The 26577-nt window shown below is 43.7% G+C and overlaps 2 protein-coding genes across 7 annotated transcripts in view; both read right to left on the bottom strand.

Moving 5' to 3' along the window:
• Window positions 1-1681, bottom strand: part of tmem94 (transmembrane protein 94) — a 31560-nt gene extending 29879 nt beyond the window's left edge. For 3 of the 6 annotated variants that reach the window (XM_064323214.1, XM_064323216.1, XM_064323213.1), the window contains exon 1: window positions 1265-1672. The gene's annotated coding sequence lies outside the window, so the exon portion shown is untranslated. Of the gene's footprint in view, window positions 1-1264 lie in introns of all 6 variants that reach the window. The other 3 variants (XM_064323215.1, XM_064323217.1, XM_064323218.1) reach the window with 3 other exon arrangements.
• Window positions 1682-4043: 2362 nt separating this feature from the next.
• myo15b (myosin XVB) overlaps window positions 4044-26577 on the bottom strand; it is a 30455-nt gene continuing 7921 nt past the window's right edge. The window contains exons 14-66 of the mRNA XM_064323369.1: window positions 26389-26484; window positions 25925-26056; window positions 25642-25767; window positions 24919-24996; window positions 24670-24818; window positions 24328-24373; window positions 23209-23333; window positions 22822-22939; window positions 22400-22575; window positions 22143-22220; window positions 19508-19520; window positions 19055-19126; window positions 18803-18860; window positions 18535-18659; window positions 18264-18359; window positions 17645-17880; window positions 17359-17528; window positions 17121-17193; window positions 16673-16846; window positions 16064-16179; window positions 15823-15893; window positions 15524-15611; window positions 15380-15418; window positions 14847-14936; window positions 14507-14610; window positions 14111-14359; window positions 13655-13715; window positions 13363-13494; window positions 13091-13250; window positions 12896-12986; window positions 12558-12774; window positions 12050-12165; window positions 11797-11856; window positions 11525-11600; window positions 11111-11229; window positions 10768-10886; window positions 10363-10504; window positions 9904-10015; window positions 9493-9772; window positions 9048-9111; window positions 8891-8963; window positions 8535-8611; window positions 8126-8202; window positions 7834-7964; window positions 7637-7731; window positions 7365-7442; window positions 7066-7162; window positions 6579-6727; window positions 6355-6479; window positions 5622-5755; window positions 5082-5215; window positions 4798-4935; window positions 4044-4673 (exon numbers count right to left, since the gene is read on the bottom strand). Of these exons, the coding sequence (XP_064179439.1) occupies window positions 4572-4673; window positions 4798-4935; window positions 5082-5215; window positions 5622-5755; window positions 6355-6479; window positions 6579-6727; window positions 7066-7162; window positions 7365-7442; window positions 7637-7731; window positions 7834-7964; window positions 8126-8202; window positions 8535-8611; window positions 8891-8963; window positions 9048-9111; window positions 9493-9772; window positions 9904-10015; window positions 10363-10504; window positions 10768-10886; window positions 11111-11229; window positions 11525-11600; window positions 11797-11856; window positions 12050-12165; window positions 12558-12774; window positions 12896-12986; window positions 13091-13250; window positions 13363-13494; window positions 13655-13715; window positions 14111-14359; window positions 14507-14610; window positions 14847-14936; window positions 15380-15418; window positions 15524-15611; window positions 15823-15893; window positions 16064-16179; window positions 16673-16846; window positions 17121-17193; window positions 17359-17528; window positions 17645-17880; window positions 18264-18359; window positions 18535-18659; window positions 18803-18860; window positions 19055-19126; window positions 19508-19520; window positions 22143-22220; window positions 22400-22575; window positions 22822-22939; window positions 23209-23333; window positions 24328-24373; window positions 24670-24818; window positions 24919-24996; window positions 25642-25767; window positions 25925-26056; window positions 26389-26484 (6057 nt within the window). The 3' untranslated portion in view covers window positions 4044-4571. The remainder of the gene's footprint in view (window positions 4674-4797; window positions 4936-5081; window positions 5216-5621; window positions 5756-6354; window positions 6480-6578; window positions 6728-7065; window positions 7163-7364; window positions 7443-7636; window positions 7732-7833; window positions 7965-8125; window positions 8203-8534; window positions 8612-8890; window positions 8964-9047; window positions 9112-9492; window positions 9773-9903; window positions 10016-10362; window positions 10505-10767; window positions 10887-11110; window positions 11230-11524; window positions 11601-11796; window positions 11857-12049; window positions 12166-12557; window positions 12775-12895; window positions 12987-13090; window positions 13251-13362; window positions 13495-13654; window positions 13716-14110; window positions 14360-14506; window positions 14611-14846; window positions 14937-15379; window positions 15419-15523; window positions 15612-15822; window positions 15894-16063; window positions 16180-16672; window positions 16847-17120; window positions 17194-17358; window positions 17529-17644; window positions 17881-18263; window positions 18360-18534; window positions 18660-18802; window positions 18861-19054; window positions 19127-19507; window positions 19521-22142; window positions 22221-22399; window positions 22576-22821; window positions 22940-23208; window positions 23334-24327; window positions 24374-24669; window positions 24819-24918; window positions 24997-25641; window positions 25768-25924; window positions 26057-26388; window positions 26485-26577) is intronic.

Raw genomic sequence — 26577 nt, forward strand, 5'->3', positions numbered from 1 at the left:
TTATGCCACCTCCATTTCAGTGCTACTGCATAGTTTTCCAAATAGCAAACCCCTTCTTTTGGGGAAGAGTTCTAACTGGGAAGTGTTGTACTGGTTGAACAGCACACTTCCCTTTCACTCCGGATTTTTTGCACACTCTAGTTTTACCCTTGATTGTGCTTTTTTACCTTATTATAAAATGTAAATATGTACAATTAATATTTCTTTATAACATTATTTTTTCATAACCTTATTATTAGTATAATTTGTATATGTTGTAAATCATGGCTAATATACCAAAGACATGTGTCGGTCACGCAGGTTGTAAATCAATAGCAAAATAAACTTTGAAATATCTGACCAACCAGTTTGAGCAACAATATCCACTCACCAGACAAAGTAGCCTACTGCAGTATACATTTACATTAAACATGGAATCCTGTTTAGCTAGATAGTCTAATGTACTGCGTCTGCCAGTAGCAAAAAGCCTTATTTCGAAAGGAATCTTCTGTATCAAGGAGAAACACTTTTCCCCTATAAAACAGGTGTATGAGTGTGTGTGCCCATACCACCAGACAAGCGCATACGATGAACGTTTGTTTCCGCTACTGTTTAGGAAAGATAGCCAAGTATAATTTAACATTAAATTACCAAACCTACTGGCAGTATAGATACAAAAATAGCCAGCAGTAACTTGCACGTATCGATACGTTCCAGGAAGGGAAATAGTGTGATCATGACATGACACTGTCTCAGCTAACTACTGTCTAAGTAACCAAGTTACTTAACATTTGCTAGCTGGTGATATAGCCTACCATGACGAAGATGCTGGTTGGTTACATAGCTTGCAATAACTCGAAGTAATGGTTAACCCATCGCCAAGTCAAGCACGAAAATTGTTCAGGTTAACGTAGCTAGCTCGCGATGTCATGTCAATTGCAACCGACCGCAGTGCCAGTTGCTAGCTGACGTTACACAGTGCAAACATGTCATGGTGCACAAATTCTCAGTCACGGGCTTTGCAACAACGAAACGAATTGAACCACGGTACTTGGTGTATAGCCCAGTTAGCCCACATACAGTATCTAGCATTATCTGGCAGGTGAGCTACATCATTCAATGCTACTGGCTCAGTGGACTTAGCCAGCTGTATACATAGTTAGCCAGTTAGCTAAAAAAAATTGCTAAGTTACTTAGCTAGGGCTAACGACATATAATGGGCTAGGTTTAAACAGTCAACAGCGTGACAAAATGATATTTAAGTGCGTTAATCCGTTTTACTTACGTTAGAGTGGCGTCAACGTCTAATTTATGTTGAATTGTTATGGGGCACAAATAATGTATCCTAAGGATTCAGATATAACAGCAATATAACCGCCATATTAGACCCTGCTGGTACACGAGGGAGTGGCGTACAAACGCGTACAAATCGTCGCTACAGTACTAGGGCGCGGTATAGCAGGATACGGATAGGTCTGAATTCTCAGAATTGAACGGCTGAGGTGGAGTCTATACACTACTTTTAGTTTTCGTTGTGAGGAGGAATGTTAGCTGACTAACTATGGACTGTTTGTATCCTCCGAATCCACAAGATGCTGGATCATCGCCAGGCCCGATTAATCCCCAGTTTAATCCTAAACAATCTGCTTTATATTGTGTTAGTGCTGATCCAGTATCCGGGCTAGCGACGTAATGCATATTCGAAGCTTGGATTTGTCAAGTGGGATTTTTTGGTTGTGATGCAACGTGGCTAGCTACCTTGTTGCATTTTATATTGAATGTGTGGGGGTGGCAAATGATAGATTTTTGTGTTCTGGCCATAAAGTGCCATTATTCGTATGATACTCCTGGCCTGAAGAAGGGGGGTAAAGGCGTCTTACTGTGATGACCCGACGATTTGCGCTGAGAGAGCTCAGTGCCCCTGTTCGACGAGATTACATACAGTGCCCTCAAAAAGTATGCTAATGGTAGAGTGAAATTTGTTATTTTTTCTATAGCCTAGGCTACACTTAAGACATTTGTAGCTATTTGAGATCGAAAGATGACTACAAGATGATCTTGATGAAAAGATGAGACAAATATATAGACGGTCACCATTTAATTCATGGTATTTACACATGTTTCACCATTTTACAGAAACAACTGTTTTGTTTTGAGTCATCCCATTTTCAGCTGTGCAAAAGTAAGGTACAGTAGCTTGCTGACTCACAGGTGTTAGCTGTTGCTCAGGTGTTTCCTTTAGCATGGATTGTTCTCACATAAAATAACATTGAGTGTCTATTCTTTTAGGCTGTTTTCATCTGTGGAGAGTAGGTTGCATTTGGAGTCAGTGGCATGCACCATCATGAAGACCAGAGAGCTAACTGGCTGAAAAAAAACTTGTTAGTAAGCTGAGAGGTCAGAAGATTTCATTAAAAAAGATAGCACAGAAACTGGGTGTATCAAGTACAGATGTTTGGTAAGTCTTGAAAACCACTGGTGGCCTCAGGAATAAACCCAAAAAGGTTGGCTAAGGAACTGCAGTTGACAGATGAATCCTAAGAGCTGGGAAGAAAAATTCTAAAACAGCCAGTGACATCACCCACCGTCTCCAGAGGGCAGGGGTGAAAATATCACAAACCAATGTATGCAGAAGACTTCAAGAGCAGATCTGCAGAATGAATGGAAAATCTAGTTCAGAATTCTCAAAAAAAAAAAAAAAAACAAGTCCTGGAACAAAAGTTTTATGGGCAGATGAGGCCACGATAAACTTTTATCACAACAATAGACAAAGCCAAAAGTGTGGAGAAAGGAAAGAACAGCCCATGATCCAAAGGCATCCCCATCATCTGTGAAATATGGAGGAGGTAATGTCATGGCTTTGGCATCTATGGCTGCTTCTGGAACAGGCTCACTCGTCTTTATTGATGATGTAACAGAGGATGGCAGCAGTAGGGTGAATTTGGAAGTGCAGAAAAATTTTGTCTGGCTATGCACAAAGAAATTCCTCCAACCTGATTACCTGCCATTTCATCCTGCTGCAAGACAATGACCCCAAACACACTGCTAATGCAACCAAAGCATTCATCGATGGGAAGTGGAAAAAATTTGGACTGGACAAGTTGGGCACCTGATTTAAATCCAATCGAGCATGTATTTTACTTGGTGAAGAGGAAACTGAAGACAGAAATCCCCAAAACAAAGATCAACTGAAATTGGCTGCTGGGAAGGCCTGGAAAGGTATTTCCAAGAAGACACAAAATGATTGGTGATGTCAGTGGGTTGTAGACTGGATGCAGTTATTGCAATTAAGAGCTTTAAGTTCATCCATTAACTTACTTTCGCACAACTGAAAATGGGAAAACAACACAAAAACAACAGTTTCTGTAAATTGGTAAAACACACACACATGCAAATACCATGAAATAAAAGTGTCTGTACTTTTGTCTCATATTCATCTTTTGATCTGAAATCTAAATGCCTTAAGCATATAACAAAAACGAGACATTTCACTCAACAAATTTCAATTTTACCATTCCCATACATTTGGAGAGAACTGTACTGTACAAATACCTGTCCTGATGCATGGCTAGCTTCCATTAGAAGTAATTTTCAATTTTATAATCAGTGCTCCAATGGCTTTCATGAAATTAACATTTTGTCTTGCAAAACCTGATCACATATGACTAATAATTGGCATATCTATGTTACATGCTATTGGTTATATGGTGTAACCTGTATCATTTGTTTTAGATTTTTATGCAGCCCAAGAATACTTTTTTTCTAATCATACCTATTTCAGCCAGAAAGATGTGCTGTTATTCAGTAATGCACATCAAGATTGCATGTTAATTTCTGTGGTAAGCCATGAATAATAGTGTTTTAGGCAAACATTATAGACAGTGTTAAGTGTAAAAAATGTTAAACATGCTTCTTTTGCTTCACTCTTACAATATAATTACACTCCATTTCTCCAACAGAGGGTTTCTTTAACTTTTTTCAAAGCATAATACAATTGGTGAAAGTGTGACAAAACCTGAGAAAAGGATAGGAGCTCCAAACTGGTGCTTCAAACTGCATCAAAATTATTTATCATCAAACTTTATTGGGTATTTATTTAGCAAAATTGTGGTGCCACAAACCATCGTTTGACAAGATAAAATTGAATTTGAAGACTGTATGATTAACTTCTTGATTGCTGGACATGTTTACTGTACTAATAACCTCTCATAAATTTGTACATTTTTTTCAAGCATCATAGATTTGTTTTAGATCATTCACAATTTAAAGTTATATACTGATGTCAAAGATAGCCTTGGAGCTACGACATAAGACTTCTCTGTTAAATAATCAACAACAAAAAATGTCATTTGTTGCAGTGTGAATTTACAAAGGTAGCAATGATAGCAGGTCATTAGCAGTAGCAGCATATAGGAAACATAAGTATTTATTAACAGTAGTGTGTGTCATCTGCAGTATCTAGCAACACTCGTTAGCAATGCAGCTCCCTTTTGCCTGCCAGGATTTTTGGTGAACAGGGTGGTCAGTACCGGCAGGGTAGGGCTGAGAGTCCATGCAGCAGGTGTTGGAGGAACAGAGCTACAGGACAGCGCTTAGCGGAGTGTCAGTGAACGGGCACTGGATATGGAGCTGCTGACTGGGGGCCGCACCAGCTCGTCCATGATCATTGCAATGGTGTGGCAGAGTGCCTTGGCCTGCAGGGAACAGTGCATGCACAGTGTGTTAGAGACCATCGTTTATACCCCACACAACAGGCGAGGACTGTGTTGTATTACAGGAGACTAAGTGTTCTGTGTAACCCAGTTGCTGACAGTGTACCTGTTTGAGATAGATGGTGATAGTTTTTGGGTTGGATGGGTGGCCGTGACTGATCTCCACCGCCGGCACTTTTTCTTTTTTGGGACTCATTGTGCGAAGAGACTGCACGTCAATCAGGGATATTTTCAAAACAAACTCCTGAAAGAAGTAGCGTGAAACATTCCATTTAATGAATGTCAACCGCTTAGAGCAACGCTGTTTGATACAGAAGCATGACCACAATGTCACATCAGTATCTAATGAGCTATGCAGAGCACTGCTGAGAGTGACAGGTGACCCGGTACCTGAGTTTTAGGGTTCGAGAAGAAGATGCCCTCGTGGTTGACGGCTATGATGCACGGTGAAGGGCAGTCATAATGACTGACCTTCTGGGCCTGGAAGATGTTGAAGCCAAAGAAACGCAGAGAGCTGACAGTTTCTGTAAACGGGAAAGCACATGTCTGACTTCATTTTGTTGGGTTCCCCTTGTTTTTAAGTCTCTGTCTGAATCATGTATGTATATGTTCTGCTTATGATAATGTGAATTTCTCCAACACGGCTCTATAGAGTACATTAATCAATAAATCTGACTCCTTCCACACAAAAGAAATCAATTGGGCACGTCCTGAGCTTGAGGGTTTCCCAAGTTCTGGGGAAGGCTAATTATGTGATACACTCCATAAAACATAGCTCACTTTTTGAGAAAGAGAAAATTCACCTGAAGCTGAGTATAAAAGGATAGAATTAAATTAAATTCACTTACAGTTTAAAATGGAAACACAGTTCATTTTAGCTTAATGTTATTAAGCTAAAGTGAACATGAACTCAATTTTGCATGAACTCACCAAGAAACCGTGTTTTGGCGTCACGAGGGCTGAAGTTGCCTATGGTGGCCAGTTGGTTAAGTGTTGCAGAATGAATTTGATGAAGGTTTATATTTCCCTTGTCTGGTTGAGGGAGGTACTCCTTCAATACACTTCTGAAAATACATGAAAAGAGCATTGATCCCACACCAGTTAAATTTCAGTGTTTCAATATTTCAATAAATATGTAAATTTACCCACATTGAACAGGCCATTCACACACATGGCAGGATCACACATTTTCACACATACCCCAGTGAGCGAAAGCCAAAATCTAGACATCTAGAGGGGGGGAAATCTAGTTTGACAGACATTTTTACAGAAATTGACCCAGATTTACGTTTCAGTCAAATGTAGCTGGGTTTTCACTTGAATGCTTCGACAGCATTTCACCAACATTTCACCACAAAAATGCTCCCTGGGACATTTCTTGAAGAAATACAATTGGATAGTGTTGTCAGTAATTATGGGCATCACAGTTTGACTGATCCATTGACAGGGCTCATGAATATCAGTGTGTTATAAATCCATCAATTTAATTTACCCATTGGATGATTAGCTATATGTATTTTGCTCACATCCATCTAAAGATTCATCACTTCACAAAGTTAGCATGTTGGCAGCTCAAGAGAGCTGCTTTTCCATTTTATAATGTGACAGAAAAATGTTGGTCCATTGAATGTATCCTTGGTGAGGACTGGTATGAGTTACTCACTGTGAGGGAGCATTGTTTAGCCCCAAGGCCAGGTGCTGGAGAGCAGCAAAGTTTGCCATCTGATGGTGAATAGTTGAACTATTTTCTGTTAGCAAAATCTTTCCATCCAGGTAATCAGCCAGTACCTGAAAAAGCGGCAGGCATTTTTATCCAGCGTCTTGCGCTCCCTAGCCCATATGTACATTAATACATAAGTGTGTATGATAACGTGAACAATTTGGTACCTGCTGGTAGTGGAACTCAATGTAGAGGTCGTTGTCAAAGTGCATGGGCTGATTCCAGATCACCCGTCGGAAGGAGAGGTTGATGGAGTTGTCGTCAAGCAGGAAGTCAAACAGGTACTCATCTGGATGGATTAGGCGCAACAACTCACCTGAGAGATGGGGGAAAACACACATGAAAAAGTAAAAAAGACAGTAAAAAGATAAAATCAGTCGTCAATGTTGTCAATAAGACACGAAAGCATTTGAATATGAGTGAAAGTAATGGATAATAAAGTGTTTTTGTTTGCAATTGATGTTATTGCGTTATGTTATATTATAAGTACAGCATACAAGTATGATAAGTATCAAAATGACTAAATTTAATTATTTCACAATGGGAGTGTTGGTGTATCATCAATGTGTAGTGCCCTGCAGATGGGTATTAGTAGTGTGGTGAGTGTTGCTGTAAATATGCTATGTTATGTACCAGGAGTTGATGGCTACTTACCTTTACCCCGGTTGGCATGGACAGAGAATTCTTTCACCTCTGAAATTTTCTTTATGCCCATCTCTGTGCATAGCTCCATCACCACCTCTAGTGCCACCTGGACCCCCCGCAGACACACATACACACACAGGAAATGTGTTACACACTAACACAGTGACACCAGCTCACAGAGTGCCAAGCCAGAAGTTGACTAATCTCTGAAGAGGATCACTCAATGTTCATGATGTCCTAACAGCACTTTGTCACGATGGGCAGGTGGCTGGTATGAAGTAGGAGAAAAGGCAAGAGTCTCCACTCACACTGAAGCTGCGGACCTTGCAGGGAAACTCCACTCCCCCAGGTAGTATGATGGGCAGGCGCCTCGAGTTTCTGCCAGCCTGCAGACATCCCATACACAATCCAGCTGTCAATCATCTCTTCATGAAAACAAACCATTCACCCTTCCAATATCACACAGGATGCTGCATTCTGTTGAACCCAACCATGTCAATAGCTCCATGATACTTTTCCAAAATGGGGGAATTTCCATCATTTCATGTCTGGAGAGGTCATTGGGTCTGTGTAGACTCACCAAAATGGCTTCCATCTCTGCTTGGGAGAGGACGTGCCTCCGACCGCCGTGGATGAGAGAACGCTTGAGATTTTCCTCACAGGAGCGCGAGAGCTCTGGAGTGCACATACAGACGAGGCCACATTAGCCAAGCTGGCTGATGATTTTCACGCTGCAGCCACACAGAACAACAGAACACTAAGGCTTTTTTTTTTTACCTTGGTAGGGGTGGTCCCGATCTCTGCTGATGTCCTGAAGGTGGTGGGAGACGTACGGCTTTAGGGTACTCGAGCAGGGGAAAAAACCCGTCACCAAGCTCAGCAAGCGCCAGCCACGAGTGCAACTTTCTCTGCACACGCGCACACAGACAAAGAAAATGTGAGGACCGTCACAGAGGAACACTTACCCTGATATTTACACTGGTACACTGAAACTAACATGCACGCGCAGAGTATATGTAGACAAGCACGCAGTGTTTAGTTAATAACGCCATTTTTTGCTGTAACTCACTTCTGCGGGTTGAGGGTCGTCTGCTTGATGACCTGGCAGTAGATCTCGTCCCTCAACATCTCCTTCTCCTTCCCCAGCTACATAGAGACAGAGAAAGAAAACTGATGGAAATCTTTACATTTTCACAGAAAAAAGTCCTTTCAAACTGATCAGAATTGTGATAAATCGAATGTATAATAAAAACATTTAAACAGTAATGCAAACCTTACACACCTCAAAATCCAGCAAATACTAGTTACCATAAAGAAAACCTCTTAAAAACATGTGTAGTTAGGTATAGGAGGCTGTGAGAGAGGGTGCTAGTGGTGACAGTACACTACGCTGTTGTGTGAGTGTACAGTCAGTCAGCAGGATCTGTGAGCTTGTGAGATCACAGTGCAGAGCGTAGTGCTGCCTGAAGGATACTGACATGTAGAATACTGTTAACGCAGTCTCCCTCTGACTGGTGCTTCAGCAAGGGCTGGTCTCCCATGAACCGCATCATATCTGAGAGAGAGAGATAAAGAGGGAGCATTTCCCTTTTAGTTTACAGATCTGAACTTAACAATGGATGATGAGTACAAACTGTTTCCATGCTCCAAACAATATAAAAATGCTATGCTATGAGTCTAGAATTCTTGTTGCCTAGTGAGCAATCATGAATGAGCAGTAAATTAATAAAAAATAATGACATCACGCAATGAATGTAACAGGCTTTTCTGTATGAATTGCTTGGCCTATGCATGTGTGTGTATTTATGCCTGTCTCTGTGAAGACAGTACTCACTCGTGAAGCACTGTGCAGCCAGTTCATTCAGCTCATTGTCAGTGTAATAGATGAGGGACTCCTGGATGGGAACCTGAAAAAGAAACATCATTATTACTACAGTATGTCACATTTACTAGCCCATTGGCATTCATTTCTACCGGAGCTAGTCGCCTACCTTAATGTACTGGACCATCTCTGAGCTGCTCCTTCCCTCAGCACTTAAACCTTTCCAGCCCAGTCTGCAGAGGGAATGGGAGAAAAAAAGAAATATCTCACCACAACAATGTGGAGGGGAGGGAATTACATCATAGTGCCATTTGCTATCATATATTCAGGTTTTTAAAGAAATAAAAGTGAAAAGAGGACACATTGTCTTGGCATGTACACAAAAGCCCCTTTCACACACCATGTCTTCTTCAAACAGAAAATATTGGTGTGTGTGTGTGTGTGTGTGTGCGGGTGCGTCTGCATGTATGTGTGTGAGAGAGAGAGTGAGAGAAAAGACAAGGGAGCGATGCTAGATTCATGCTCATGAAAGAGAAGTATAGATTGTTATGAGACATGTCTATTAAGCTTCACACTACATACAGTACTACAGTATCTGTGTATCAGATTCTCACTTGGTAACAGCCTCTCTGAAGTACTTCATGGCAAACTCAGTCATGGTGTAGAGCTGGCCGTCGCTGTCGGACCCCAGCGCTGACCCCTCGGGGCTGTGCTCCGGTCGGGCAGTGTTGGCAGGAAGCTGGGACCCGGACGGGGCAGCCTCCGTCCTCCTGCTCTTCCTGCGCTCATCTCGGCGGTCCATGTGGGCGCCGTGGTAGTCCGGGGGTGCAGCCGGCTGCGTGAACTCTGAGGGGAACAGGCCTGAGCGTCCCCCGATGGAGCCAAACTTCCACCCTGCCGTGAGAGAGAGATAAAGAGTGTAATTCTGATGAAGAGTGGCGATGAGCAGGTAGGGGTAATAATGACATGACTGAGGTGGTTTTGCAGAGTGGCTGCTCAGTGATGCGTTCAGCTACGTGGTTCACCTGCTTGTAACCCTTCCATAGGCAGCAGCTTGATGATGTCACCCTTCTGGAAGCTCAGAAGGCTCTTGTCGTCCGTCACATAGCTTTTCAGCGCTACCACGTGATCAGAATCCTGAGATGAGAATCAGTGTCGTTTCAATGTAGTTGTCATACAGTTATTCTCTCTTAGCCAGAATGGTGGACAGAAGGATGATTAAAAAGGGGTTCAAAACAGGCAGTCAGTAGACAGTGTGTGTGTGTGTGCACATATGTTGGCAGTGATTATATATTCCATGTAAAGTTGTCGACATTCAGAGTGTGTTGTAGTCAGTGATTATACATTGTGTGTGCAGTGGGCAGTGATCTGATGGTGTCTGTACTGTGGACAGTGGGTAGCCATTGCATGTGAGTGAGTGGTGGCCAGAGGTTTCATGTGCCTTTTGACAGTGGCACACGGGGGTGAGCAGGTAGCTGCAGTACCTTGAGGAGCTCGCTGAGGAAGAGGCGCACCATGGCGATGATCTGCGGGGCTCGGGGGGACTGCAGCTGCAGCTGATCGTTCCTCAGAGAGAACTCCACCGTGTCTGTCCCTCTCTCCTCCACAGACAGCAGCTCTGCATAGCTGCTCACACACCGGTCAGACAGACACACTCACATTCACCAGATTCAGTTTACTCAATATAAGCCACAGAAATATTTTTCCGTTGCTTCCATTCAGAGTTATAATAATAACATTGAGTGGGAAAAAAGTACTCAAAGGTTTTAAGGACTAATGACCTGAAGACATGAATAGCAGAGAAGGTAGAGATATGTAGGGAACAAGCTAGGTTAAAATGGTGATGGGGTTGGGGGAATAGGGGATCGGGTTACACAGATAGGACTTACCTGTAACTGCGCAGCACCTTGAGGTGTTTTGGGTTGATGCCCGATGCCTTGACTATTCGCAGAAGTCGAATCCCCCGGTGAGACACCCCCAGTAGCTGAGTATCCTCTCCACTCCCACCCTGACACAGAAGAAAGAGTGATGGAGAGAGAGAAGAAATTCATGACTGTGTGTAGATCAGTGTGTGTATGCGTGTGTGTGTGTGTGTGTGTGTTTGTGTGTGTGTGTGTGTGTGCATGTGTGTGTGTGTGTGTGCATGTGTGTGTGCATGTGTGTGCGTGTGTGTGTGCATGTGTGTGTCCTAGTTCCTATGTGTGTGTATAGGGCTTGGCCTGGCCATCTCACCACCACAGGAAAGAGACGGGAGAAGTAGTTTTCCCAGTTGTCACGGGCCGCCATCACAATCCTCTTCTTCATTGAGTCATCCTGCACTGAGCTGATACTGGTGCCCACGTGGAAGCCAGCTGAAAAAGAGCAGGAGCAGACTGGCATCCCCTTTACTGTGTACCGTACATGCTGCTGACATCCTGTTTAAGGGTGCATAGCCCATGTTAATAATATAAATGGAATAAAGTTATATTGTTATATATGTTTGTATTATTAATATAGAAATTAGTTATATTCTGACATTACACACAATTTTAACTTTTTACATCACAATACATGACAGCATTTAAGACACATGGCACTGCAGTTCAAAGGTTATCATATGAGTCATATTACTGTACACTTTCCCTTTGCACTCTGATCATGTCTTACCCAACAGGTCCTTCATTTTGCGTCTTTCCTCACGAGAGATTCGCACACATGTATCAGAATAGGTATCCCGCATAATCTAAGCCAGAGAACAGAGTTAAAGTGGGAACAAATCATCCACTTCAATATGCAATAAAATCACAAGCATGAGTGCGGTGACTGAAAGTTGTTGCCACATGAATTATCAAATTCAGTCATCTGATCCAAGGACCATGAATAGCAAAACACACTGGAAAAACTCAGATGACAGCACCATTCAAAAAAGTAATACTGACCTGTTCACACAGTAAATTGAGAATGTACGGGTAGTTAAACTTCTCTCTGGGGTAGAAGACCTGAACACGCAGGAAATGATTATGGTAGGCGGCAATGCAAAGGGCACACAAACATCACAATCAATAATAGTGTTATTGTATTGACTATTGTATTTGGGTAAATTTGTGATTCACTTATTTCTATTCAGCAGAATTAGCAGATTGTTGAAAAGTACATTCTTTCTCCATTTTAAGGGCCGTTGCCCTCCCTCACCTCTTTGCGTAGGAACAGCTTGCCGGGCATGCTGGCGTAGGAGAAGTACACACTGGCTGAGAACCTATGAAGCTGTGAGCGGACGCTCTCATCATCGGCCAGCCTGCTGAGATTGTCTGCGGGAGAAGACACAAATTTCCCACTGGCCGAACATGCAACGGTTTCATTTGTTTACAATAGTTATCAAGCAGCGTGAAAATATGGATGAGGGTGGCATGGTGGTGCAGTGGAGTTCTTCCTGAGCCTGCGGAGGTTTCCGCCAGGTACTCCGGTTTCCTCCAACCGTAGGTTAACTGGCGACTCTAAATTATCTGTAGGTATGAATGTGTGAGTGAATGGTGTGTGGGCCCTCTGATGGTTTGGCGACCTGTCCAAGGTATATTCCTGCCTCTCGCCCACTGCAGGCTGGGATAGGCTCCATTCCCCCCATAACTTTGACCAGGAATAAGCGGTTCAAGGAAATGGGTGGTTGGTTGGATAATAATATGGCGAGTGTGCTCAGCAGTACCTGGGGCAGAAGCAGGTGGTTGGTCAGGGATGCTGGGTGGGGGTGGTGGGATCGAGTCAGGAACAGGGGGTGGGGTTTTTGAGTGGATGGAACCAAAGAGGTCAGCCAGCGACCGCTGCTTCTGCTTCATGCTGTTGGAGATGGAGCGCGGCCCCCGAGAGTTGCCGGGTGGGGTGGCCTGTTTTTTTGGCGGAACTGGAGGGTCGTACTGTCGCTTCTACAAAACGAGAAAAACACGTGCTAAGAGAGTAGTGAACATGCAGTCAAGTGGTGAGCAGGTCATTATAACAGACAATTTGTTTTGTTTACTTTGTTCTTGAGGGGAACACAGCCCTTACCGGCATGGGTGCAACTGGGCCCTTTGCCCTCAGAATGGCCAGGGCCTCCTCTTTAGGGTCATTCTTTTTCACAAAGGATTTGACAGGAACTCTAAGGAAAAAAAGGAACACACGAGCATCACACAATTGCTTAAACTCAATCACCATCATTGTTGTGTTGCTCTGCATATTTTTAGCACTTGAGTTCTGACCGACCTGACAGGCTCGAAAGCTTTGGGTTCCGCAGCGGGGCGGTTCTGGTACTGCTTAATGATTTCCCGGATATTGCTGCTGGGTTCGGGTTTAGGAGCAGGAACTGGGCGTGGTACTTTTTGTTCAGAGTTTCTGTTTTCCTTCACTGGGGGTGAGGGATTCACTGAGAGACAAAATGCAGCCGATTCAAAAGGATGAAAGCATCTCCCATATCTGTTATCCTAAAAGTTAGAACTAAGCCATGTAAGCTGAAGAAAGATGGAGAAGGCTCTGACCTTTTTCCTTCTCTGGTGAGGGAGGTCTCGGTGGCTCTGCTGGGGGGCTCCTCTCAGGCTGGTTGATGGGCGCTGGCTGTGGCTTCTGAGCTTTGGGGCTCACCTGTCTCCTCACACTGGGATCCTGTGATCCTGGACAGCAGAGAATGAGAGCGAGAGCGAGAGAAAGAGAGAGAGAGAGAGAGATAACAGAGGAAGAGAAAAAAAAGGCTTCAGTTATCGTTCTTTTTTTGGTAATTGTTAAATGACTATTCTGAAAGACTAGACAGAGTCTTGCCTCAAGCCAACTCACCAATTCTCTGGAAAAACTCCCTCTTCTCCCTGAATGATTCCAGCTCATCTGGGTCCATTTCCTTATTCAGATATCATGATTATAAAACAGGAAAAATAAAATATGCATGCAAATTGTGTTATTGTTTTTATTCAACAGCTTGACAGATGACCCTAAGCAGCATGACTTGCAAAGCTCCTGTTTTACTTAACATCCATTTATACAATTGGATACAGCCTTTCAGATCAAGTATTTTGCACAAGTGTACTGTATAATTACAGTGCCCCCAACGGGTTATCAAATCTATCCAGTAAGAAACCCAAATCTTCAACCACTAAGTCCTACAGCTGCCTTTCCCACTCTGCACAACGCTTTAATAAAAGTCACAGAAATATACAAAAATGCACAATTCTTTGGAACAAACCTAAGCATAGGATACCTCCTCTTCATTTACAGTGAAGGGCTTTAGTGTCATACCTCTTGGTTGGTGGTAGAAGGGGGGGGCGGGATCCTTTTGGGGGCAGGTGGCGGATGGGTGACAGCGGGTGGTGTGGCCAGTCTGGGGGAAGGCGGTTGGGGCGCTGGTGTCGGGGGGGCCGGCTGCTGCTGCAGTGGTTGGATACGCTGCTGCTGCTGTCTCCGAATCTGCTCCTGCTGCTGTCTCTGAATCTGCTCCTGCTGCTGCTGCTGAGACAGCGTCATGGCCTGGAGGGTCATCTGCTGGGCCTACAGGGAGAGAAGAGTAACCTCAGCACTGCATTTACCCCATTCAGCAGGATTAAGTTCATTGGCTGATGAAGTCTACTTTAAATTCAATTTTGGAGTTAATTGGTTTCTTTAGTATTTCTGCTTTCCCACGTGCGCAGGACTGACCATGAGCATGGCCTGCTGGTTGATAAAGGCCTGCTGCTGTGCTGCCACCTGCTGGGGATCCACGACTGGTGCAGGTGGGGGCATGGCAGCTGGCATCATCATCTCTGCAGAGCCAGAGGAAAAGGGGGGTGAGGTTTGGGGTGGAGCGAGAGGGACAGAAGCCAAGGCCATAATTACAGAATAATTAGATGGGAAGAATCAATGGGCATACATTGAGACAACCAAAACAAGGCAATTAGACATGAGATAAGGTCCACCACTAATAAGTGCTCATTACGAGGAAAAGACTGAATAATGAAAATAAACAAAAGAATGAAAGCTTAGGACAATGCACACTCACGTGGCATGGCCTGCATCATAGGCATAGCGCCTGCTGCTGGCATCATGGACATGGCAGGATAACCGGGCATCATAGGGGCAACTGGCATTCCTGCAAAAGGCACACACTGTATGTAACACAGGACGAACAGCATCAGAGGAAGTCATTAACACAGTGTGTCACTGTCCCAGTCATTCCATCCCACCACAGTACAAAGAGTCACGGAAGGTGCTTCTTGCATATGCATGAGCTCAATCATAGCTCATGACATTTTAAAATCCAAGCTGAAATTGGATTTATCCTGTATGAGAGTAACTCAGTGAAAGTACATGCACAAGCACCCAAGGAGAACCACAGCACCAAGTAGCAACCTCTCTGCAATGCCACAGAGCATTTTCTCCATGTCTGTGACACCCTTTTTATGTTGCATTTTTATTTCAGTTTACACACCACCGTCAGCACCACAAGCCTGCTTGTAAATTGTTTGCAAGTGTTCTTACACCAAGTGTTGGTACAAATCGTATATAACTACCTGCAAACAATTTCTTACTCACCAATAGAATAGCTTGGCATAGTCATTGTCATTGGAATTCCTGCAAATTACAGCATTATAAAAACTGTAATTTCATAATTGTTAGCATAAAACAAACACCTGAGCCCATAATTCAAACAGGGAATCAGTGCCTGGTCCTGAGTACCTGCTCCTGGGTACACTCCAGGCTGCATGGGGCCTATACCACCACCTCCTCTCATTCGCCTGTTCAGCATGGCCATCCGATCCATATCCTACGAAGACAGAAATCACTCAAATTCAAATAGTCCAAGCCACATGAAACAAACAGCAGGGCAAAAAGAGAAAACGTCAGGTTGACGAAAGTAGAAATGACATCGGCTATGTGCACTCTAATACAATAACTGTTAATCCGATTTTTGGTGACTAGTAGATGTAATGATGCAATTAGCTCTGTAAGTGATCCATTACACTACAGTAACTGACCGGAGGACCCTGGTCCAGCACAGGGTCGAAAAGGTCATCCACATAGGCGTCAATCTGTCCACTCCTGGAGCCTGAAGGAAGACAGCAGGGGCCATGAGTGTGGAACCCGCCCCCCCCCAACTACCCAACAAGGAGGCTTTTTAAAGATGTCAGCATGGCAGACACAAGGATACGTCAATTATACCATTTTGTGCCTCAGTTATGACTTCTATATGTGATCATGGATAATTTATGTTCTCACCTCCCATCATGGGGGGGTATGTGCTGTCCCAGGCAGCTCCAGCAGAGGGGGGGAGGCCTGGGGCCTGCATGGAGGGGGCAGGGGGGATGAAGTCATCCAGATCTGCGTTCATCATCCTGAGGTAGAACAATCCCCAACAGTTACTAATAAAGCTTACCTCTGTCATAATCAACTTATATAATTTCATCTGCCCAAATCCAAGAGAGATAAAAAAATTCCATTTATGGAGGAGCATCAAAATAACTGTTTTAAGTTTCAGTATTTAACATACTGTTTCATCCCCCACAGGCGTACCAGATTGTATTTGAATTCACTATTATTTACTTAAGTATTTATTTGATTTACAAAAATAGAATAGTTTTTATCTTGATGAATATATTTTTAATAGATTCTAAATACTTTTACCAAGTAAAAAAAAAAAAAGTAAATAGTCCACAGAATGTGGTAGACCATGAAAAGATACAGGAATACACAAATAGAAGTTAAAATGTGATGAAAAAAGATGGTAAATCCATTGAGCTTTTTGTGTTTCTTCTTGCTATCTTTTCACTTCTTCCTGCTATCTATTCTCTGTTGTAAATAAACTGTGGCACTTTTGCCGGTACCTACATTTCCCCATTGCTGCTAAAGAGGTACCCAGAAGGCGCAGGGGACTGTGCGTAAGGGACATCCGCCTCCACCCCGGCAAGCAAGTCCATGACGAAGTCACAGCCAGTGAGGTCACTCCAGCCCTCTCCAGCCAGAAGAGACACTGACCAGCCGCGAGGAGCCTCCTGCAGACCTCTATAGCACAGCGCAGATCAACAAAATGGGGTTTAGACCTTTAGCAGAACACCACACTGACTCTGCACTCTGTAAACCTGGGGCTGGATACATTTAGTGAGATCTAAAAGGCTACAAACTAAACTCCACAAATTAGCTGCATCAGCATTGCCTCCAGTATCATTACCTGGGCACTGTACTGTGGCCTGTGCTGCTTGTCTTTAATGTGGCAATACATCATAGCAAAGGCCCCTCCATCATCTGTGCAATGTGACAGCCTGTACTCCTTATTTACCTGAACCTGAGGAGCCAAGAAGCAAGCTGTTCCCCAGTGGTCCAGGACTCCACCTCCGCAGTTAGCTTCTCATCTGGGAGCAGGAGAAAGAGGAGAGAGGGAGATGGATGAAACTTTATGAAATGCTGGGGAAGAATAAGGTTTTTTCAGTCTGGGAAAGTTACAGGATGAAATGACAAAATAAGTGATCTGTCCAGCCTGCCCCTCACCAGTGGGAGCCAAGGCCAAGTTTCCTTACCGTTGAAGGTATTGACTTCCAGTACCATCTTCCCCTTTCTCTGATTGGCTGTCCACTCCAGCTGGGAGGGTGGGTGGAGCCTGCAGGCGGGGGCAGGGAGCTGCAGGGCAGTGAGCAGCTTGTGTTGACAGAGGGATCGGTATTCTCCAGGGCCCTGGTCGGAAACGTACCTTCGCCAGACAACAAGGAGGACTGAAGTTAGCAACGCGGAAGCACGTATGCAGCACATGACACTTCCAAAGGATGTCACACTTAGTACGATCTGAGCAGGAGCAGTGAGGCCTACTTGAGCAGCGGCTTGTCCAGGCCTGGGGAGGGAGTGAAGGCACTCAGGCAACTGGCCATCAGCATCCAGCCCCTCAAGGCCACCTCCTCGCTCTCCCGCCCCCACGTGTGGTAGGCCAGCTGGGCCAGGATCTCGTCCCTGAGGGAGGGCCGCTCCTGCCCCTTTTCCATAATGTAGTTCCCCAGCACCTGCTCCTGCCACCCTGTAAGCTCAGAGTCCCCAGAGAAGCGCAGGATCTGGAGGAAAACAGTCCAACATTTAAAAATAGAAAAGTAACACTCATCAGGCAAAGGACTCTTCTTCTTTTTTACTTTTGGGATTTCCTTGTGGGATAAAATCATAGGCATAGCTGTGTAAAGCTAGGTTAGCTGAATAGCGGTGGTACTTTCATTAGCAATTTTAATTATCGGTTTGTTTGGTTAACTATACACTTATAGATCGTAAATGGGCTTCTATGCATTAATGGAGACATAACGCTTTAATAGTCTCGAACTAAACTAAAAATGACTAAAACTGATGTTCTCCACTTCTGTAAGTGACTCTGGATAAGAGCATCTGCTAAGTGATTGTAATGCAATGTAAGTCCAACTGTTAACACGGTCCATGTGGTCACACTCACCAGCTTGTATATCTCCAAGGCTATACGGGCATCCTCGTGGTCGAGGGAGGTGAGGGGCCTCTTCAGAGGATAGCCTTGGGCTTGGCACCATCCATCCTGGCAGATCGGGGGGTAGAAGTGGTGAGTTGGTGATTTCATGACTGTCATTTTTTTGCATAGGATGTGTGTGTGTGTGCACATGTGTGTATGTGCGGGTGTGTGGGTGTGTGTGGGTTTGTGTGTGTGTGTGTGTGTGTGTTTGTTTATGACCACACTTGTAAGCATATTCTACCTTCAAGGTTGTCTTGGCATATTGTGAGAAGGGGAACTGGTTGATATCAGGGGGCAGGGAGAGGTCGTGCTCTGCTTTGACCTGCGGGGGAGCCACCTCTGTGACACCTGAGCCTTGCTGCCGCCCTGCAGAACACACAGACAGCTGCAGTCAGTGGTGTGGACATGTATATCAAAAGAAATGGCAATACATTTTCTAAAATTTTACCTCAATTTATAAACTAAAAAAAACTTTATAGTCCAGCCCAGCCCTGCATTCTCGTGCTCACCTGCCACATTCCGCAGTCTGACAGACAGCTCGGCCGGAATCTCCAACATTCCCACATCCTTAAACACAAGAGAGGCAGGTGGTCGGGGAGAGAAGGAGCACAGAGGGAGAGGGTGTGAATGCAGGTGAGTGTGGAGTATGAGGGAGAGAGGCTCGGGGACTGTAACACACAGGAACAGCAGAGCACCTGGTATGACATCAGCATTGGGACACACCCAAGTCACACCCAATGAAATCAGCCGGGCTCGCTCACCATGCCTGCGGTGCGAGACGGGGCTGTGGACTGGGGCTGGCTCTCAGTCACTCTGTTCCTTGCTTTGTGTTCCTGAAAGCATGCCAATCAAAAGATTAAAGAGTTCTGAAAGTGAAAGGGCAGCCACGAAGTGTGGTCTTTAGTGTGTGTGACTTCACAGTCTGCACCGATAGCTACCAGAGTTATTTTTCTCTGTCTTTAATACACATACACACACGCACACACACACACACACACACACCCATACACATTCACGCGTAGAGCATATATTTAACTCTATTTAGAACTTAAGTGCGTCGGAAGCAGAATGAAAGGTGAATTAAATAAGAGGAATAAAAGAATGAATGTTAGCTTGTCACACACTGACTACAGAACGTCAACAACACTTGATACAAATGTCCAACAGAAGAAAGGCAGCAGGAAAACAGAAATAGCTTCATAATATATCCTCACCGCTTTATGCTTCCTACCCACAGGTATCGCTGAGCTCTTGTTTTCTAGCCCATCAGTCTATTCTTGTCACTGTTGCTTTTCTTCAGGTTGGCTTCCATGGTCTCCCTGCCCTGGCAGTTCAATAACTCGTCCCAGGAATACCAAATAACCAGCAAGCCCAGCTGAGCTTTCTTACGGTCCTATTATTAGCAGCACAGGTTTTATATCGCTGGGACACTCATTTCACCTTAGCTCCACCCCACCCAACAACAAGCTAATCAGAGTCCAGAAACCAAGCTCTTATCTGACCATTTACTGCCATTACCTTCTTGTTTATTCAAGACTGACGAAGCTACAGGGCGCTCCACACGCCTGCCTTTATGCGACACACTGAGGGATTTCCTGCCATTCTGAGCTCTCCCTGGGCTGAATTTCAGTGGGTGTGCTAAGGGCTGACGGCTAAGGCGTGTGTCCAAAGGTGTGTGCGGGGCAGTGTCACTCAGAACTGGAGGGAACACACAGGTACTGTAAGCCAGGCAGCAGGGGACAGAGACTATTCCTGTGAGAGAGCACAGCGCCTCAGCCAGAACTGCTGCTCAGCTTGTGCCATGAACCAGAGAAGCAAGTGCCTGTGCCTTCCCACCCACAGTTAGTGTGTGACACTATTCTCCTCCCACCACACCATCTTGTGAATCAAATTCACACAAAGCAAATACAAACGCCCAATATGCTGTCATTACTCTTCTGCGTGATTTTGATGCATACTGCACATCCATCCTGAAGTACTGTGACAGTAAAAAAAATAATTTTTCAACGCAGGCATTGTTCTGCACAAAACTTTTCAGTACAATGCTATTCGCTTGCCTCACAAAAGATAAAGTCGACCAGACCAAGAACATTATGTATTCATAACCTCATACTGAAGATGTCAGGCCAAATGAACAAATGTATCCAAGACTGTTTTAATATATATATATATATATATATATATATATTGGTAATCAGGGTGCAGATGCATGCCGATCCATCACACTCAGTAACCAGCCAGCTGGGCATCAGGCCATCCAAATGATCATAGTCCAAACCTCATAAAACCGTACAAGAAATTAAAAAACAGCCTAGCAGCAAAAAAGAAAAGAAAAGAAAAGAAAAATCTTAGAGCTCTTTTTGCTCTTAAAACACACTAAAACTTAACTACAATTTCTAAAACAAAGGTATATTTTACAACATAACACACCTCTTGACTTTTAAATCCATCTGACACATATGGTTATGTGAGTTCATCAAGCAGCTGACAGCCTCAAACATTTGTTTCTCTTTCGATTTACTGACCCTCCGTTTCCATCTATAATTCTCTATTTTGCTCATTTACAAAAAAAAACAAAATCCAGCGTTGAGAAACAGAGAAAGGACCTACCTGTTACTGCGCATTCAGAAAGCGAGAAAGTCAGCGCCCAAGGCAATGATTCCGGGCAGGGCAGGAGAAGAATCACACTGCGTATAGTTTCAGGCAGGAAGGTTGAAGTCCAAGACGGGAGGAGAGTGTGTACAAGTGCGTGTGTGGTGGGGGCTAGTAGTTTGGCAAGAAGGAACTCCTGTCAGATAAAAATATCTACAGAGACATTCTATACATGTGCAATACACAACTAGAATAGTATAACATGAATGGGGCAGGTGAAAAGAGGAAAGATGTAATGCCTTTATCATAATCAATGCTAACGGTTACCCTTCCTGAGCAATGACTGACAGGCATTTCTCACTAGTTCAATCAGATTTTAAAATACGCACATTCATCCCTTGAACCATTAACAGTAGTAAATCAGTTTGAGCAGGACAGTGTGAGAGAGACAAGCGCAAGATAATTAATGACATCAGCATGATGGTGGAGGCGATACAAGACAGCAGTAGAAACTGATTGATTATGCTGAAATTGTAATTATCATACTTGTACAGACTGATGTGTTGCTGTGGCAAAACGTTTCCTCGCATGGTTTGCTCAGGATAGTGTTCCTCACTGGGTGTGCCCATGAAATAAGTCACATGGTAATAGTGAACAAAGACATGGGAGCAGTGGTACACAAGAGTGAATAGAAAATAAAGAATCAAAGAATGAAAAGAATTTCATAATCAGCTGCAAAACAGCCTCACTGACCCTTCACACTTGACACTGGCGATTCAGAAACAGAGCTCCCCACCACATCACCAATATTCCATTACATCTAATGCATAATCAAATAAAGGGTGATTACAATTATCTACCTATTAAGGACACTTAGTCTGATCAAATAAAGCAAAGGGGTGAAGCTTAATGGAGTCCTTTGCCTATGGACAGGCCCATCTGTAAATCAAGACGGAACAAGAAATGGGAAGGTGAGGCTCATTTAGTATAAATCTGGGACTGGTCTGTTTCTAGTCTGATGACGCGCGGCAGGAATTTACAACCCTGTTTCTGTAAAAGCAGTAAACTGGCAGATAAGGGGTCATTCACAGAGCTGTTGTGAGAGGAGCAAACTCTGAGTGGGTCCTATGAAACCTGTAGAAATAGCTCAGGTCAGAAAAATCATTGTTTCACATGTGTGTGTGTGGCGTGCGTGTGTTCTGCCCGTGTATGCACATATGCAAAAGGGGATTTGCTCTCCTCACCCTCCAACGTTGCCTCTTGATGGTGTTTCTGGTGATCATCATGGTTGCCCAGAACTGAGTGAAGGACTGCTTCAACCTCTTGTAGTACTTCCTGCCTCACAGAGGGGAAAACCCCATCCATCAATTTGCATCCTTTCAATCATAAACTGAGGAATTAATAATCCCTTCAGACCTTTTTTCTTCCTCATGGCTTTCTGTCCACCTCTCTCCACATGCTGGTTCACTGTTCTCCCTTCCTCCACCTCCTCTCCCTCCCCCACGGGCCCTCACCGTGCCTGGTGTCCCCGGATGTGCGACTGGAGAACGATGGCCTTCTGCTTGAAGAAACGGAAGTTGCGGCGGCAGATGAAGCCACGGATGTTGCGTTGGATGGTGATGGCAGCCCACGTTTGGGTGCTGCTCCAGCGGTCCTCCACCTGGTGGAACAGCGCCTCCTTCAGGAACACCTGAGGAAAGGCAACAAAGAACCGCAGTGTGCATGATCTTCCTGCATGGTCTTACTCCTTGACAGGTCTTCTCTAGCTATTGTATTATGAAACTTGTGTGTACTTCATTTCTCATCATTTAATCTATTAGCTCAAATAAGAATTGTGTGAGAATTATGTATGTATGATTCAGCCATCAGACACAGTGTCAGCCTTTATTTTGACTGAGAAAGCAGGTGAGAAAGAAGACAAGTGGGACCATGCTACCTTTGTAAGCCCTAGCTGGTACTGCCCATCCTCTGATCCTGGAATGGTATTCAGCAAGGCGACAACCTGTTCCTTCTCTGATTGGTCAGCTGGGCGCTGAATCAGGAGAACACCATACCTTTGGGTTCAGTTAAAGGGGGAAGTGGGAGGAGAAAGGAGAGAACATGAGAGAAAACACATAGAGAGCTAATCTGTGGCTTCTCTCCATAGCTCATAAATCAATTTCATTGGGGTGCCATGTTGGGAAGACTGCTCCACTTTCTCCACTGAAAAGGCTCAGCAGCTATAGGTGTGTCACAAAAAGGACCTTCACGTAGAAAGCTTGCAGGGCAGAGCTATTGTGTTTTTCAGTTATAAGATGCAAATCATTAGACGAGAGGGAGGTACCTCTCCATAAATAAGCTGAAAGGAATGCGAATAGGGAATCCTTCCTTCCGGATGTGAATAGTCTCCAATATCCCAGCATGCCTCAGCTGCAACATCATATAGTCCAAATCAAATATACCCGGCAGCTGAGAAAGACAGACAAAAGCAAGACAACATGGGGGTTATGCACCTTCTCTTGAATATCCATCAATCTCACTTTCCAACCAGGCCTGGGTCAAATAACATATCTTTTTTTAAAGACAAATCATTTCAAACTTAAATTACAATTCTGAAAAGATGTTTTAAGTTTTAATTATTGAAATATTGAAATCCAAATCCAAATTTGCCACAAAGTGTGGTAAGTACTTTTCACATTGATATCAACTACATTTTGGAGGCATAAATCCTTCATGGGTTCAAAGTAAGCAAGTCATATGTAGTATTCATACAGTACTAAATAGAATCACTGCCAGGTCTGTTTCTGAAACCCTTATGTTCTGTCATGGCTTTACAATGACTCATATAATGCTGCAAATATGGGCTTTTTGTTTAATGTTTAAATAGACACATTTAATAAATACATAAAATAAATAACAAACATGTAGTTATTGTTATTCCATATATAACAACTAAATGCATCTTCAAATGCATTCCTTAATTTAAATACTCTGCATTTGAAACTTGTATTTTAACAACCTCTATAAACAGTAGTTTAAATGATATGCATTTGACCCAAGCCTGTTATCATTATCTTCCTATTACAGACATGAACATTTATTGTAAAAGGATATTTACATGGATCAAATATCCATAGTAATACAGACACAGAATAATGAACAGGAGAGCCCTGTGGATCAGTTTATATATAGAGAGGTCTTAAATTTGTTGAAATTTAATATATAGGAGACATCTCCAAAGCAATTGTTATTCAATGTGTGTTATTGGATATGCATTCACAGGAGATTTAGATAGGATCTAATCTTATGTTTATGTATGTGTCTCAGCATCCTGTTTGCAAACCTGATATAAAAATATAGCCATTGATGAGGTGATCTACTACATACCCTGTGTATCTATTGGCGTTGCCTACACATTCTTTAAAGTCCACACCCAGGTCTGTCAACACACTTGACTTCCTACCTTCATATAGTTGGGCTTAAAGCAGCGGACAAAGGTAGTTTTACACCTGGAGGTGGAAAGAGAGAATTCAGATAGTCTACTCCTTGCACATGGTTTTACTATAGATGAGAGAAGGATAATGTCCTTGCTACGCTTACCTACATAGAGAATGGCACAATAACTAAAGGGAAGGTACCCAGTGGAGTAGCACCAATTACTGATTAAGCATTTAATGTCAATCCTTAAAATAAAAACAAGACGCATGCAGCATTTAAATATGAAAGATTCAATAGTTAATGTACTGTACTGTGTGCTGTTTAAGACACAGTTTAACGTAAAATCTTGATTGACAGCGTGTCTGACCTCTCCAGTCGTGTGATCAGCTCAGTGAGTGACTGCTGGAAGTGGGCGGCGACGGTGGCGGCCTGCGGGCGGGGGCCTCTGCTCCTGAAGCCCAGCTCCTTCTGCTGATGGTACCGCTCCTGCACTTTGAGGAACATGCTGGACACCATCTGCTCGGGAAAAAGTAACATGCAGTTCTGGTAGTTTCAGTCATTGTTTTAATTATGTGGTTCCTGAGCTTGTATAATTTGAATTTATATAATACTTTACCTTCAGTCTACTTCGAGCAAAGAGCTCCAGTACCTCTGGGCGGAACTGATCGTGGTTCTTGTTGAGGAAATTGTGCACCTAGAAAGGAGCTACATTTAGACTGTATTTATATAATATTCATGCAGGCACTTCAATAAAAAAATTGATAATAGTGCTCCTACAACAGACAAGTAAAAGTAGTAATATCAAATAATATATGTTTTATGTCGAGGCAATTGAAATACACATGCTTTCTATCTCGGAGTGTGGTCACAATATTCATGAGGTTCATACCCAATTAGCAAGGCTAGTTATGCAAAACAGGTAATTACACAGTGACTGTAACACAGTACCCTATTGCGCACACACACTACATAATACAATGGATACCTCCTTACATGGTCATGCTGGCATGCCATGATATATGCTACAACAAAGTTTTCCCGGGGTAATTGGTAAGTCTATTACACCACCATGACATATGAGATAAGAATATTTGATCATGTTTAAAATGTATTTGCTTTGTATGACAAAAATGTATAAATTAATAGAGATGTAACTATAGATTGAGGTATGACAATTAATGCAATAAAAACCCATTTGTGCAATGTAAAATTGCATATGGATCAGGGCTTAATAATTATTCTGTGCTTATTAAATGTTCTTTGAAAGTGTGCTGAGCTCTGCAGTAGATGAATCCAGTAGATGTTCTATACACTAGTACCCTGTTTGAGGGCTACTTGCCTGGTATGTGACAGCTCCAGCATAGTGGTACACTGTGAAAACAGGCAAGGGGATTTTGGGCTTGGAGTAGTAGGGGCTGTTTCCATGGTGATAGTGGCACTTCTGTAGGAAGGTGTGGTCTGTGGCCTAGATGAAGGGGGGAGCAAGAGAGGGAAGCAGAATAAAGAGGCAAACCTGAAGTTTGGATGCATAAACTGCAAGGCGTGTGAGTTGATTACAACAGTGCACAGAAGGGCACGGGCAAATGAAGAATCAGGGACAGAAGTGTGATGCATTCGGGCACCTGGGGGAGGCACGTCTGGTCATCCAGGATGCGGAGGATGCCGTGTGGCCGGGCAGAGATGAGGTCCACGCAGGAATTGAAGTCCTGGAGAGGCATGGGGTACCACTGGATCTGCTCTGCTCTGTACTCCTCCTGTGGGACAGGGAAGGGAGGAAAAGGGGATGCACCGAAAGAACAGGAAAAGGCGCCTCACAAAAAACCACATTCGGGGACAGTGGGCTATGCCACTCTTATCAAGAAGCTGGCTCATGTGCTATTATCTCTGCCTTCGCACCACTACTCACACTGCATTGCTGATTTGTAAATTAATTATCTGAATATGTTTAGGCATTGCAACTTCTATTTTCTGCATTTTCATTGTATTATGGTAGATTATATATTATATAATGCTCAGCTAGGACACAATGGCACATTGACATTTGAGCCTAACTGTGACGCCCACCCACATCCCATGGAGCACTGACCTGCTCCTGGGTCAAAACTGCCTTGTTCACAAACTGCTGAAGCTGTTCATTTGCAAAATTAATGCAGAGCTGCTCAAAACTGTTTACCCCCAGGTCCTGCAATACAACAGTTAACTGTCACCAGTAACAAGGAGCACAGGAAGATATGTGAGCCTAGATAACTACACAAGTCTTTTACACAGCCCAATT

This window comes from Anguilla rostrata, chromosome 2 (genome assembly GCF_018555375.3).
Source record: "Anguilla rostrata isolate EN2019 chromosome 2, ASM1855537v3, whole genome shotgun sequence".
NCBI classification, from domain to species: Eukaryota; Metazoa; Chordata; class Actinopteri; order Anguilliformes; family Anguillidae; genus Anguilla; species Anguilla rostrata.